The sequence below is a fragment of the Bufo bufo genome, chromosome 7 (assembly GCF_905171765.1).
Source record: "Bufo bufo chromosome 7, aBufBuf1.1, whole genome shotgun sequence".
Lineage (NCBI taxonomy): Eukaryota > Metazoa > Chordata > Amphibia > Anura > Bufonidae > Bufo > Bufo bufo.
Window position 1 is genome coordinate 228,176,226 of NC_053395.1, and position 12,900 is coordinate 228,189,125.

Sequence of the window (12,900 nt, forward strand, 5' to 3'; positions counted from 1 at the left end):
TATTATGTGGCACTATAGACAGTTGCGTGCAGTGAAGTCTGTATTATGTGGCACTATAGACAGTTGTGTGCAGTGAAGTCTGTATTATGCGGCACTATAGACAGTTGTGTGCAGTGAAGTCTGTATTATGTGGCACTATAGACAGTTGTGTGCAGTGAAGTCTGTATTATGTGGCACTATAGACAGTTGTGTGCAGTGAAGTCTGTATTATGCGGCACTATAGACAGTTGTGTGCAGTGAAGTCTGTATTATGTGGCACTATAGACAGTTGCGTGCAGTGAAGTCTGTATTATGTGGCACTATAGACAGTTGTGTGCAGTGAAGTCTGTATTATGTGGCACTATAGACAGTTGTGTGCAGTGAAGTCTGTATTATGTGGCACTATAGACAGTTGTGTGCAGTGAAGTCTGTATTATGTGGCACTATAGACAGTTGTGTGCAGTGAAGTCTGTATTATGCTGCTCTATAGATGGATATGTTGTGAGAACAATACTGCACTGATTTCATGAATGGTATGATACCAGATTGATGGAAGCAGAATTGACACCTCTGCACAGCGAGACTTCCAGTATAACTACTGCGTCTTACATTGTACACATGCAGCCGGATGATATTCAATTCACATCTGCGCTCTGCAATTTCTGCCATCTAATTCCTCAAGAAAGAATCACAGAGCAGCATATTACTGCAGAGATTTACTGCGACCCTTAACAAGGCCGTATATGAGGTAGCATTTATTCATACAAGCTGCCACTAGATGACAGGTAATTTCCATACATTACATACATTGCTATATATATGTAGTTGTAAAATGTGAAAATCAAGATTTTCTACTTGTACTCTGATTTTAGCTGCACTCACTATTCTGCTGGTGCAGTCACTGTGTACATACATTACTTATCCTGTACTGATCCTGAGTTACATCCTGTATTATACTCCAGAGCTGTACTCACTATTCTGCTGGTGCAGTCACTGTGTACATACATTACTTATCCTGCACTGATCCTGAGTTACATCCTGTATTATACTCCAGAGCTGTACTCACTATTCTGCTGGTGCAGTCACTGTGTACATACATTACTTACCCTGTACTGATCCTGAGTTACATCCTGTATTATACTCCAGAGCTGCACTCACTATTCTGCTGGTGGAGTCACTGTGTACATACATTACTTATCCTGTACTGATCCTGAGTTACATCCTGTATTATACTCCAGAGCTGCACTCACTATTCTGCTGGTGCAGTCACTGTGTACATACATTACTTATCCTGTACTGATCCTGAGTTACATCCTGCATTTTACTCCAGAGCTGCACTCACTATTCTGCTGGTGCAGTGACTGTGTACATACATTACTTATCCTGTACTGATCCTGAGTTACATCCTGTATTATACTCCAGAGCTGCACTCACTATTCTGCTGGTGCAGTCACTATGTACATACATTACTTATCCTGTACTGATCCTAAATTACATCCTGTATTATACTCCAGTGCTGCACTCTCTATTCTGATGGTGCAGTCACTGTGTACATACATTACATTACTTATCCTGTACTGATCCTGAGTTACATCATGTATTATACTCCAGAGCTGCACTCACTATTCTGCTGGTGCAGTCACTGTGTACATACATTACTTATCCTGTACTGATCCTGAGTTACATCCTGTATTATACTCCAGAGCTGTACTCACTATTCTGCTGGTGCAGTCACTGTGTACATACATTACTTATCCTGCACTGATCCTGAGTTACATCCTGTATTATACTCCAGAGCTGTACTCACTATTCTGCTGGTGCAGTCACTGTGTACATACATTACTTACCCTGTACTGATCCTGAGTTACATCCTGTATTATACTCCAGAGCTGCACTCACTATTCTGCTGGTGGAGTCACTGTGTACATACATTACTTATCCTGTACTGATCCTGAGTTACATCCTGTATTATACTCCAGAGCTGCACTCACTATTCTGCTGGTGCAGTCACTGTGTACATACATTACTTATCCTGTACTGATCCTGAGTTACATCCTGCATTTTACTCCAGAGCTGCACTCACTATTCTGCTGGTGCAGTGACTGTGTACATACATTACTTATCCTGTACTGATCCTGAGTTACATCCTGTATTATACTCCAGAGCTGCACTCACTATTCTGCTGGTGCAGTCACTATGTACATACATTACTTATCCTGTACTGATCCTAAATTACATCCTGTATTATACTCCAGTGCTGCACTCTCTATTCTGATGGTGCAGTCACTGTGTACATACATTACATTACTTATCCTGTACTGATCCTGAGTTACATCATGTATTACACTCCAGAGCTGCACTCACTATTCTGCTGGTGCAGTCACTGTGTACATATATTACAATATTTATCCTGTACTGATCCTGAGTTACATCCTGTATTATTCTCCAGAGCTGCACTCACTATTCTGCTGGTGGAGTCACTGTGTACATACATTACTTATCCTGTACTGATCCTGAGTTACATCCTGTATTATACTCCAGAGCTGCACTCACTATTCTGCTGGTGCAGTCACTGTGTACATACATTACTTATCCTGTACTGATCCTGAGTTACATCCTGCATTATACTCCAGAGCTGCACTCATTATTCTGCTGGTGCAGTCACTGTGTACATACATTACTTATCCTGTACTGATCCTGAGTTACATCCTGTATTATACTCCAGAGCTGCACTCACTATTCTGCTGGTGCAGTCACTGTGTACATACATTACTTATCCTGTACTGATCCTGAGTTACATCCTGTATTATACTCCAGAGCTGTACTCACTATTCTGCTGGTGCAGTCACTGTGTCCATACATTACTTATCCTGTACTGATCCTGAGTTACATCCTGCATTTTACTCCAGAGCTGCACTCACTATTCTGCTGGTGCAGTCACTGTGTACATACATTACTTATCCTGTGCTGATCCTGAGTTACATCCTGTATTATACTCCAGAGCTGCACTCACTATTCTGCTGGTGCAGTCACTATGTACATACATTACTTATCCTGTACTGATCCTAAATTACATCCTGTATTATACTCCAGTGCTGCACTCTCTATTCTGCTGGTGCAGTCACTGTGTACATACATTACATTACTTATCCTGTACTGATCCTGAGTTACATCCTGTATTACACTCCAGAGCTGCACTCACTATTCTGCTGGTGCAGTCACTGTGTACATACATTACTTATCCTGTACTGATCCTGAGTTACATCCTGCATTATACTCCAGAGCTGCACTCATTATTCTGCTGGTGCAGTCACTGTGTACATACATTACTTATCCTGTACTGATCCTGAGTTACATCCTGTATTATACTCCAGAGCTGCACTCACTATTCTGCTGGTGCAGTCACTGTGTACATACATTACTTATCCTGTACTGATCCTGAGTTACATCCTGTATTATACTCCAGAGCTGTACTCACTATTCTGCTGGTGCAGTCACTGTGTACATACATTACTTATCCTGTACTGATCCTGAGTTACATCCTGCATTTTACTCCAGAGCTGCACTCACTATTCTGCTGGTGCAGTCACTGTGTACATACATTACTTATCCTGTACTGATCCTGAGTTACATCCTGTATTATACTCCAGAGCTGCACTCACTATTCTGCTGGTGCAGTCACTATGTACATACATTACTTATCCTGTACTGATCCTAAATTACATCCTGTATTATACTCCAGTGCTGCACTCTCTATTCTGCTGGTGCAGTCACTGTGTACATACATTACATTACTTATCCTGTACTGATCCTGAGTTACATCCTGTATTACACTCCAGAGCTGCACTCACTATTCTGCTGGTGCAGTCACTGTGTACATACATGACTTATCCTGTACTGATCCTGAGTTACATCCTGTATTATTCTCCAGAGCTGCACTCACTATTCTGCTGGTGCAGTCACTGTGTACATACATTACTTATCCTGCACTGATCCTGAGTTACATCCTGTATTATTCTCCAGAGCTGCACTCACTATTCTGCTGGTGCAGTCACTGTGTACATACATTACTTATCCTGTACTGATCCTGAGTTACATCCTGTATTATACTCCAGAGCTGCACTCACTATACTGCTGGTGCAGTCACTGTGTACATACATTACTTATCCTGTACTGATCCTGAGTTACATCCTGTATTATTCTCCAGAGCTGCACTCACTATTCTGCTGGTGCAGTCACTGTGTACATACAGTACAGATCTTCTCATTCAAAGAGTTTTCTTTATTTTCATGACTATGAAGGCATCAAAACTATGAATTAACACATGTGGAATTATATACATAACAAACAAGTGTGAAACAACTGAAAATATGTCATATTCTAGGTTCTTCAAAGTAGCCACCTTTTGCTTTGATTACTGCTTTGCACACTCTTAGCATTCTCTTGATGAGCAACTGAACGCTATCGCGATCAAAACTGGCTTTGTTTGCAAAATCGCGCAGTTTTCACAGAACGCATCCGGATATCATCCGGACACGCCCATCTGCAAGGGGCCTTAGGCTCCCAAGTGGGGCAGGGATTTACCCTTCTATATAACTCTATCGATTTAGTCTCTTAGACAAGATTTAATACACATTGTTCTGTTTTAGGAGATGATTTTGGCGCCAGATTCATCCATGATACATTAACCATCAAAGTCGGCTGAACGGGGACAAATACTTCCAACAGGGATCTTACCGTCTCGACTGTTGAGCTTTGCTTTGCTGAGGAGCATTTCTGAGGAGCTGTCAAATGCCGTCTGTGGAAGCGGAGCCACCAGAGGATCGTCACAATTATCTGCAGAAGAAGGATGGACACATTGTCACCAACAGGAAGACACAAGATCCCTTGCAGACTGTCCCATCACTAGCCATTCTGTTTACAATCCTCACATTACAATGTACATAAAGAGCAACAATTTATTGACTTCACCTGACTTTACAAAAACAGGACTTGCACCAAAATATGCACTTTTCTACTACAAAAAACTAGTGCAGATGATTTATAGATTCCGCCCCCCCCCCCCCCCCCCCTAATATGTACAGAAGCCAAAATATATCACATTCTTATCTGTACTGATCAGACAATATTCAAAACACCGGGGAAGATTTACTTATAATTCTATTGTCATTTTCACCATAAGACGGGCGTGTGTTTTAACTTTTTTTTGCGTCCTCCACCATGGCTTAGCGGAAAAGGGGCGTGACCTACAAGAAAGGGGCTTGGCTTAAAATGCAACAATTGGAGGAATTTATCAATCTCTGTACTCCACAATACTGAGTTCTAAAAGTCACAAAATAGGGCTTTGAGACTTTTTAGACTTACTTTTGCAACAATGTTTCAGCGTTTTGTATTTTTTTTATACCATCCACTTCAGTTTACAAAAATGGGTAAGAAAGTGGCCCTGGTTCACCCATCAAGTTGATTTAAGTCAAATGTATCAGCTGTGAATTTGCATGGCTTGACACTTTTTCCTAACTTTACAACACCTATTGGTTGGTTTATTTTGCACTGAAATGTTGGTGCAATTTTAAAACATGGTTGCCATGCCCATATCTCACCAATCTACTCCCTTTTCCATTAAAGGGGATATCCAATGATTAATGTAAAAATTTAAAATTAAAATCTAGTATATGAAAATGTAATTCTAACAAAGCTAGAACGAGCCCTGTGCGTCACATGGATCCAGAGATCTCCCCATTCATTGCTCCACTAGGTTTAGGTGTGACACCCAACACCCCTGCCCATCAACTGTTTGAAGAGGAGACGGCAATCCATGCAAGTGCTGCTTCCTCTTCATTACACTGCCCGTCATCTACCTTGCAGCGACGGCGCAGTGCGATTACCAGTATGTAAGTGAATGGAGTGAGTACTTGCCATTATACTCTGCTTCCTCTTCATTACACTGCCCATCATCTACATTGCAGAGATGGCGCAGTGCGATTACCAGTATTTAGGTGAATAGAGTGAGTACTTGCCATTATACTCTGCTTCCGCTTTATTACACTGCCCATTATCTACCTTGCAGCGACGGCGCAGTGCGATTACCAGTATTTAAGTGAATAGAGTGAGTACTTGCCATTATACTCTGCTTCCTCTTTATTACACTGCCCATCATCTACCTTGCAGCGACGGCGCAGTGCGATTACCAGTATTTAAGTGAATAGAGTGAGTACTTGCCATTATACTCTGCTTCCTCTTTATTACACTGCCCATCATCTACCTTGCAGCGACGGCGCAGTGCGATTACCAGTATTTAAGTGAATAGAGTGAGTACTTGCCATTATACTCTGCTTCCTCTTCATTACACTGCCCATCATCTACCTTGCTGTGGCGGCACAGTGCGATTACCAGTATTTAAGTGATTAGAGTGAGTACTTGCCATTATACTCTGCTTCCTCTTCATTACACTGCCCATCATCTACCTTGCAGCGACGGCGCAGTGCGATTACCAGTATTTAAGTGAATAGAGTGAGTACTTGCCATTATACTCTGCTTCCTCTTCATTACACTGCCCATCATCTACCTTGCTGTGGCGGCACAGTGCGATTACCAGTATTTAAGTGATTAGAGTGAGTACTTGCCATTATACTCTGCTTCCTCTTTATTACACTGCCCATCATCTACCTTGCAGCGACGGCGCAGTGCGATTACCAGTATTTAAGTGATTAGAGTGAGTACTTGCCATTATACTCTGCTTCCTCTTCATTACACTGCCCATCATCTACCTTGCTGTGGCGGCGCAGTGCAATTACCGGTATCTGCTTTTGAGACTTCTCAGATGTCGCGCAGTGTAATGAAGAGGAAGTGGTACTCACATGGAGTGCAGCATTCTCTTCAAACAACTGATTGACAGGGCTGTCGGACCCTCACTGTTAAACAAAATTCTGTCGCTCTTAGTAAATTTGCCTCAATAAGAATAGAAAATTTGACAATCCTTGATTTCCCATGGAGGACGCCCTATATCAGATAATAAGGAATAAATGATCAAGATCCTTGTTTTACCCTTTATTTAGTTAAATGGCACAAACATGGCTTCCTAATATATAAGTGAATTTCACCATCAGTTGTGTTAGTGAACCTGCAATGAGTTCTGTTCTACTTGTAATAGATTAAAATTATGACTTAATATACAGTTAGGTCCATATATATTTGGACACTGACACACATGTTGTTTTTATTACCTGTTTACTAAAACATAGTCAAGTTATAGCTATATAATGGACATGGACATAAAGTCCAGACTTTTAGCTTTCATTTGAGGGTATCCACATTAAAATTGGATGAAGGGTTAAGGAGTTTCAGCTTCTTTACATGTGTCACCCTGTTTTTAATGGGACCAAAAGTAATTGGACAACTGACTCAAAGGCTGTTTCATGGGCAGGTGTGGGCAATTCCTTCATTATCTCATTCTCAATTAAGCACATAAAAGGCCTGGAGTTGAGCGTGGTGCCTGCATTTTGAAAATTTTGCTAAGAAGTAAACATGCGGTCACAGGAGGTCTCCATGCAGGAGAAACAAGCCATCCTTCATCTGCAAAAACAGAAAAAATTAATCTATTAGGAGCGGCAAAATCTACAGTTTGGTACAACCTGAGAAAGAAAGAAAGCACTGGTCACCTCAACAATACAAAAAGACCTGGATGCCCACAGAAGACAACAGTGGTGGATGATTGCAGAATAATTACCATGGTGAAGAGAAACCCCTTCACAACAGCCGACCAAGTGACCACTCTCTCCAGGATATAGGCGTATCAATATCCAAATCTACCATAAAGAGAAGACGGCATGAAGGTAAATTCAGAGGGCTCAAGGCACGGTGCAGCTACTCATCAGCCTCAAGAATAAGAAGGCTGGATTGGACTTTGCTAATTAACATTTAAAAAAACCAGCACACTTCTGGAAGAACATTCTTTGGACATATGAAACCAAGATCAACCTCTACCAAAATGACGGAAAGAAAAAAAGTATGGTGAAGGCACGGTACAGCTCATGATCCGAAGCATACCACATCATCTGTAGAACATGGCGGAGGCAGTGTGATGCTTGGGCATGCATGGCTGCCAGTGGCCCCGGGGCCCTAGTGTTTATTGATGATGTGACACAGGACAGAAGCAGCCGGATGAATTCTGGGGTTTCAGAGATATACTGTGCGCTCAAATCCAGCCAAACTGATTGGTCGGCGTTTCATAATACGGATGTACAATGACCCAAAACAAAAAAGCCAAAGCAACCCAGGAGTTTATTAAAGCAAATAAGTGGAATATTCTAAAATGACCGAGATCTGAACCCAATAGAATAGAGAATTTCACTTGTTAAAGACCAAACTTCAGACATAAAGGCCCAGAAACAAACAGCAACTGAAAACTGCGGCAGTAAAGACCTGGCCGAGCATTAAAGAGGAAGAAACACAGCGTCTGGTGATGTCCATGAGGTCAAGACTTCAGGCAACAAACGTTTTTCAGCCAAGTATTAGAAATGAACATTTTATTCACAATTATTTAATATTTTGCCCAATTACTTTTGAGCCCCTGAAATGAAGGGATTGAATTAAAAAAATGCTTTAGTTCTTCACATTTTTATGAAATTATTTTGTTCAACCAACTGAATAAAAAAAATTCATACAAGTTTCCATCTTGTACAGAAGAATCCTCAGGAAATGTTCACCAAAACTATGGTAATGCTACAAAATGTGCCAAACGACGACAATAAAATTACTAATCACATCCCACAAATAAAATGTATCACTGGAAACACTGGGATAAACACAATATGGTGTTATTAGAAACAGTCCAGGAGGTTGTATATAATGTATCACAGGCAGTACTGGGGGTGAAGATAATGTATCACAGGCAGTACTGGGGGTGAAGATAATGTATCACAGGCAGCATTGGTGGGTGTATATAATGTATCACAGGCAGTACTGGTGGGTTTATATAATGTATCACAGGCAGTACTGGGGGTGTATATAATGTATCTTAGGCAGTACTGGTGGGTGTATATAATGTATCACAGGCAGTACTGGTGGGTGTATATAATGTATCACAGGCAGTACTGGTGGGTGTATATAATGTATCACAGGCAGTACTGGGGGTGTATATAATGTATCACAGGCAGTACTGGGGGGTGTATATTATGTATCACAGGCAGTACTGGTGGGTGTATATAATGTATCACAGGCAGTACTGGTGGGTGTATATAATGTATCACAGGCAGTACTGGGGGTGTATATAATGTATCTTAGGCAGTACTGGTGGGTGTATATAATGTATCACAGGCAGTACTGGTGGGTGTATATAATGTATCACAGGCAGCATTGGTGGGTGTATATAATGTATCACAGGCAGTACTGGTGGGTGTATATAGTGTATCACAGGCAGCATTGGAGGGTATATATCATGTATCACAGGCAATACTGGTCGGTGTATATCATGTATCACAGGCAGTACTGGTGGGTGAATATAATGTATCACAGGCAGTACTGGTGGGTGCATATAATGTATAACAGGCAGTACTGGTGGGTGTATATTATGTATCACAGGCAGTACTGGTGGGTGCATATAATGTATAACAGGCAGTACTGGTGGGTGCATATAATGTATCACAGGCAGTACTGGTGGGTGTATATAGTGTATCACAGGCAGTACTGGTGGGTGTATATCATGTATCACAGGCAATACTGGTGGGTGTATATAATGTATCACAGGCAGTACTGGTGGGTGCATATAATGTATCACAGGCAGTACCGTTGGGTGCATATAATATATCACAGGCAGTACTGGGGGGTGTATATCATGTATCACAGGCAGTACTGGGGGATGTATATTATGTATCACAGGCAGTACTGGGGGTGTATATAATGTATCACAGGCAGTACTGGTGGGTGTATATTATGTATCACAGGCAGTACTGGGGGTGTATATCATGTATCACAGGCAATACTGGTGGGTGTATATCATGTATCACAGGCAGTACTGGTGGGTGCATATAATGTATCACAGGCAGTACTGGTGGGTGCATATAATGTATCACAGGCAGTACTGGTGGGTGTATATCATATATCACAGGCAGTACTGGTGGGTGTATATTATGTATCACAGGCAGTACTGGTGGGTGCATATAATGTATCACAGGCAGTACTGGTGGGTGTATATAATGTATCACAGGCAGTACTGCGGGGTGTATATAATGTATCACAGGCAGTACTGGTGGGTGTATATAATGTATCACAGGCAGTACTGGTGGGTGTATATTATGTATCACAGGCAGTACTGGTGGGTGTATATTATGTATCACAGGCAGTACTGGGGGTGTATATCATGTATCACAGGCAGTACTGGAGGGTGGATACAGGTAGAATGGTTATGTATGTATTGTATAGAATGACAAGCCTGTGTGATATTGTATAATTAATCTTCCGATTATGATTATGGTTATGATCATGGTTAGCAGTGATAAATGACTACAACCGCCTCATACTGTATACTGCCTACGCAGCATGTTCACCGGAGACAGCAGATCCATAACAGGCTCTTCTGCTTATCATCATGTCCTGAAAATGCGGGGACACCGCCGGCAGAGGGCAGCACGCCTCCTGTCTGCAATGTAAATGGTGCTGCCCCGAATGTACAATGGGCAGATGGGGCAAAGCCTAAATGCTGCAGTGTAGTGTGGACTATTGCATGACTACACAATGATGTAGCAGAAATGAGTTTGCCGATTGTCACATTCAATCTCTAGGATATAAAATGTTACCTTCAAGGATTTTTACTTAGATAAATCTTAATTATTGTCTGATGAAATGTACTGAATCTTAAAAAATTACTTTGTGCTTTCTTTGTTAACCATTTTAGAGGTCTATGTTTGCTGTCAGTGAATGGGAGCATGCAGAGGCTGAAAGCTGGTTCTGACCTAGAGGTGCTCATACTCACAAAGACAAAGTTGGTCAAACCTGCCAACTTCAGCCTGATCAGTCAATAATCTTCTAAATATAAGGCGTGAACTAGGATAAGGCTGTTGGATTTCAACATGGCTGTCACGAACCAGCGGGTGTGACGCCACTGTGCCACGTGTCCTACCTCCTCAAAGGGAGCTGTTTTAGTGAACCCCTGGATCTTTACAGTACCCCTGATGGTGGGGATAGACTTTCCCGAGGGGAACACCAGGTCGCTACCTCTTGAGGAGGATAGGCACACGAGGCAGCTGGTCCAGGCGGACCAGGAGGTACCTGAGAAAGATACCAGAGGTGCAGGACTGAAGCATGAGGCAGAGGCATAGTCAGACAGGCAACTGGTTAGGACAGGCAGCACAGGTACAGGTCAAGCAATACGGGTCAGCAACAGGAGAGTCAAGGCAAGCAGGTAGGGATATAACAGGTAGCGGAGTCCAGGAATACAGATATAAGTCAGGAAAACAAGCTGAAACCAGGAACCTTAGCAGGACACAAGGACCTTAACACTGAGGCATCAGGGAAGGGGGCGGGGCCACTTATATATGCGCAGGAGGGCTAGGGTAGGTTAGCGACGTCACATGCCTTAACCTATAAAGCCCAGGAAGTGACGCGCGCCGGACCTTAAGGAAGTGCTGCAGGAAACAAACAGCAAGCATGCTGTGGCCAGGGCTGAGAGCAAACTGTGGAGCGCATCCCAAAGCAACAGCACCCACACAGACAGAGCCCAGGACTGCAGAGGTGAATGGGAAGCACCGGCCGCAGATCACCGCTGAACACGGCGCCTGGGACCGCGGCAGTAAGCAGGGGAACAGCGGCGCACAGCAGCCGCTGTTACAATGGCTAATCTTTTGTCCTCACTTTGGTAAGCCTCCGTAAGGTGTCTGACATCGGGGCTCCCTATTGAGGTCACATTTGCGCTCCACCAAGCCCACCCAACATATTAACGAGGGATTGGGAGGAATAGCTGGGCACCCTAACACTTGTTGACTTGTTGCAGATAAAATGTATCAGTCAGTGGCTCTAGCTCACAGGATTGTCTAACTGGATACAACTGTAGCAAAACATCCCGGAGCCGGAGTTCTGAAACTACAGCGGAGAGCAGCAAGGAGGAAGAGCTGCTGGGTTAGTGTATGGGGTCTGGGGTCTGCTATTAGGAGATTGAATCTGTTCTGGGAGTCCCAGGGTCTATAATTTACTTAATCCACCACTGATGACTATGCTGGGTAGTGCAGCATTGTCTCATGCAAGGTCTTGTAAATCTTACAATTGACATATTTTCTTACCGACACCCGGGACCCCCGCCGATCAGCTGTTTGAGAAAGCAGCGGCGTTCCAGCAGCGGCGCTCCAGCAGCGGTGCTCCAGCAGCGGCGCTCCAGCAGCGGCGCTCCAGCAGCGCCGCGGCCGTCTCACTGTTTACCGCAGGCCCAGTGACATCACGACTAGTATCACTGGCCTGGGCGCGGCTAAGCTCCATTCACTTGAAAGGACCCCCACCGATCAGATGCGGATGATCTATCCAGAGGATAGATCATCAGTTTAAAAAAAACTGCAGAATCCCTTTAAGAAGAAATTGTTGGTATCATATTCATAAAAAAAAAGCCCCAACAACCCCCCTCCCCCTACACCCGTGCTCTCTTTGTAAGGAATAGTATAATCAGGGGGGTCCCAATTCCCCTAACTTCTGGCAGAGAGGTGACCGTACATCATATCCAATCAAGGTTACAGCAATGCAGTGGGAAAATCTCTTAGGTCATAATATTATCTTGTAACTGTACATACAGATGTAGCAAAGCTGATTTTGTCATTTGGCTGGCATCTATAACACTACAAAAACATTCAGTGACAAACCTAGCTCTGCTGCATCTGTAGATAGACAAGCATCAACCTGTAATGGACTCTGAATAGCAATGCAAACGTATAGGCCATTCCG

General features: G+C 43.0%; 1 protein-coding gene across 1 annotated transcript in view; it reads right to left on the minus strand.

The window, feature by feature from the left end:
- Positions 1–4,800, minus strand: part of CNTNAP5 (contactin associated protein family member 5) — a 354,415-nt gene extending 349,615 nt beyond the window's left edge. The window contains exon 1 of the mRNA XM_040439843.1: positions 4,717–4,800. Within this exon, the coding sequence (XP_040295777.1) occupies positions 4,717–4,753 (37 nt within the window). The 5' untranslated portion in view covers positions 4,754–4,800. The remainder of the gene's footprint in view (positions 1–4,716) is intronic.
- Between the last annotated feature and the right edge of the window lie 8,100 nt (positions 4,801–12,900).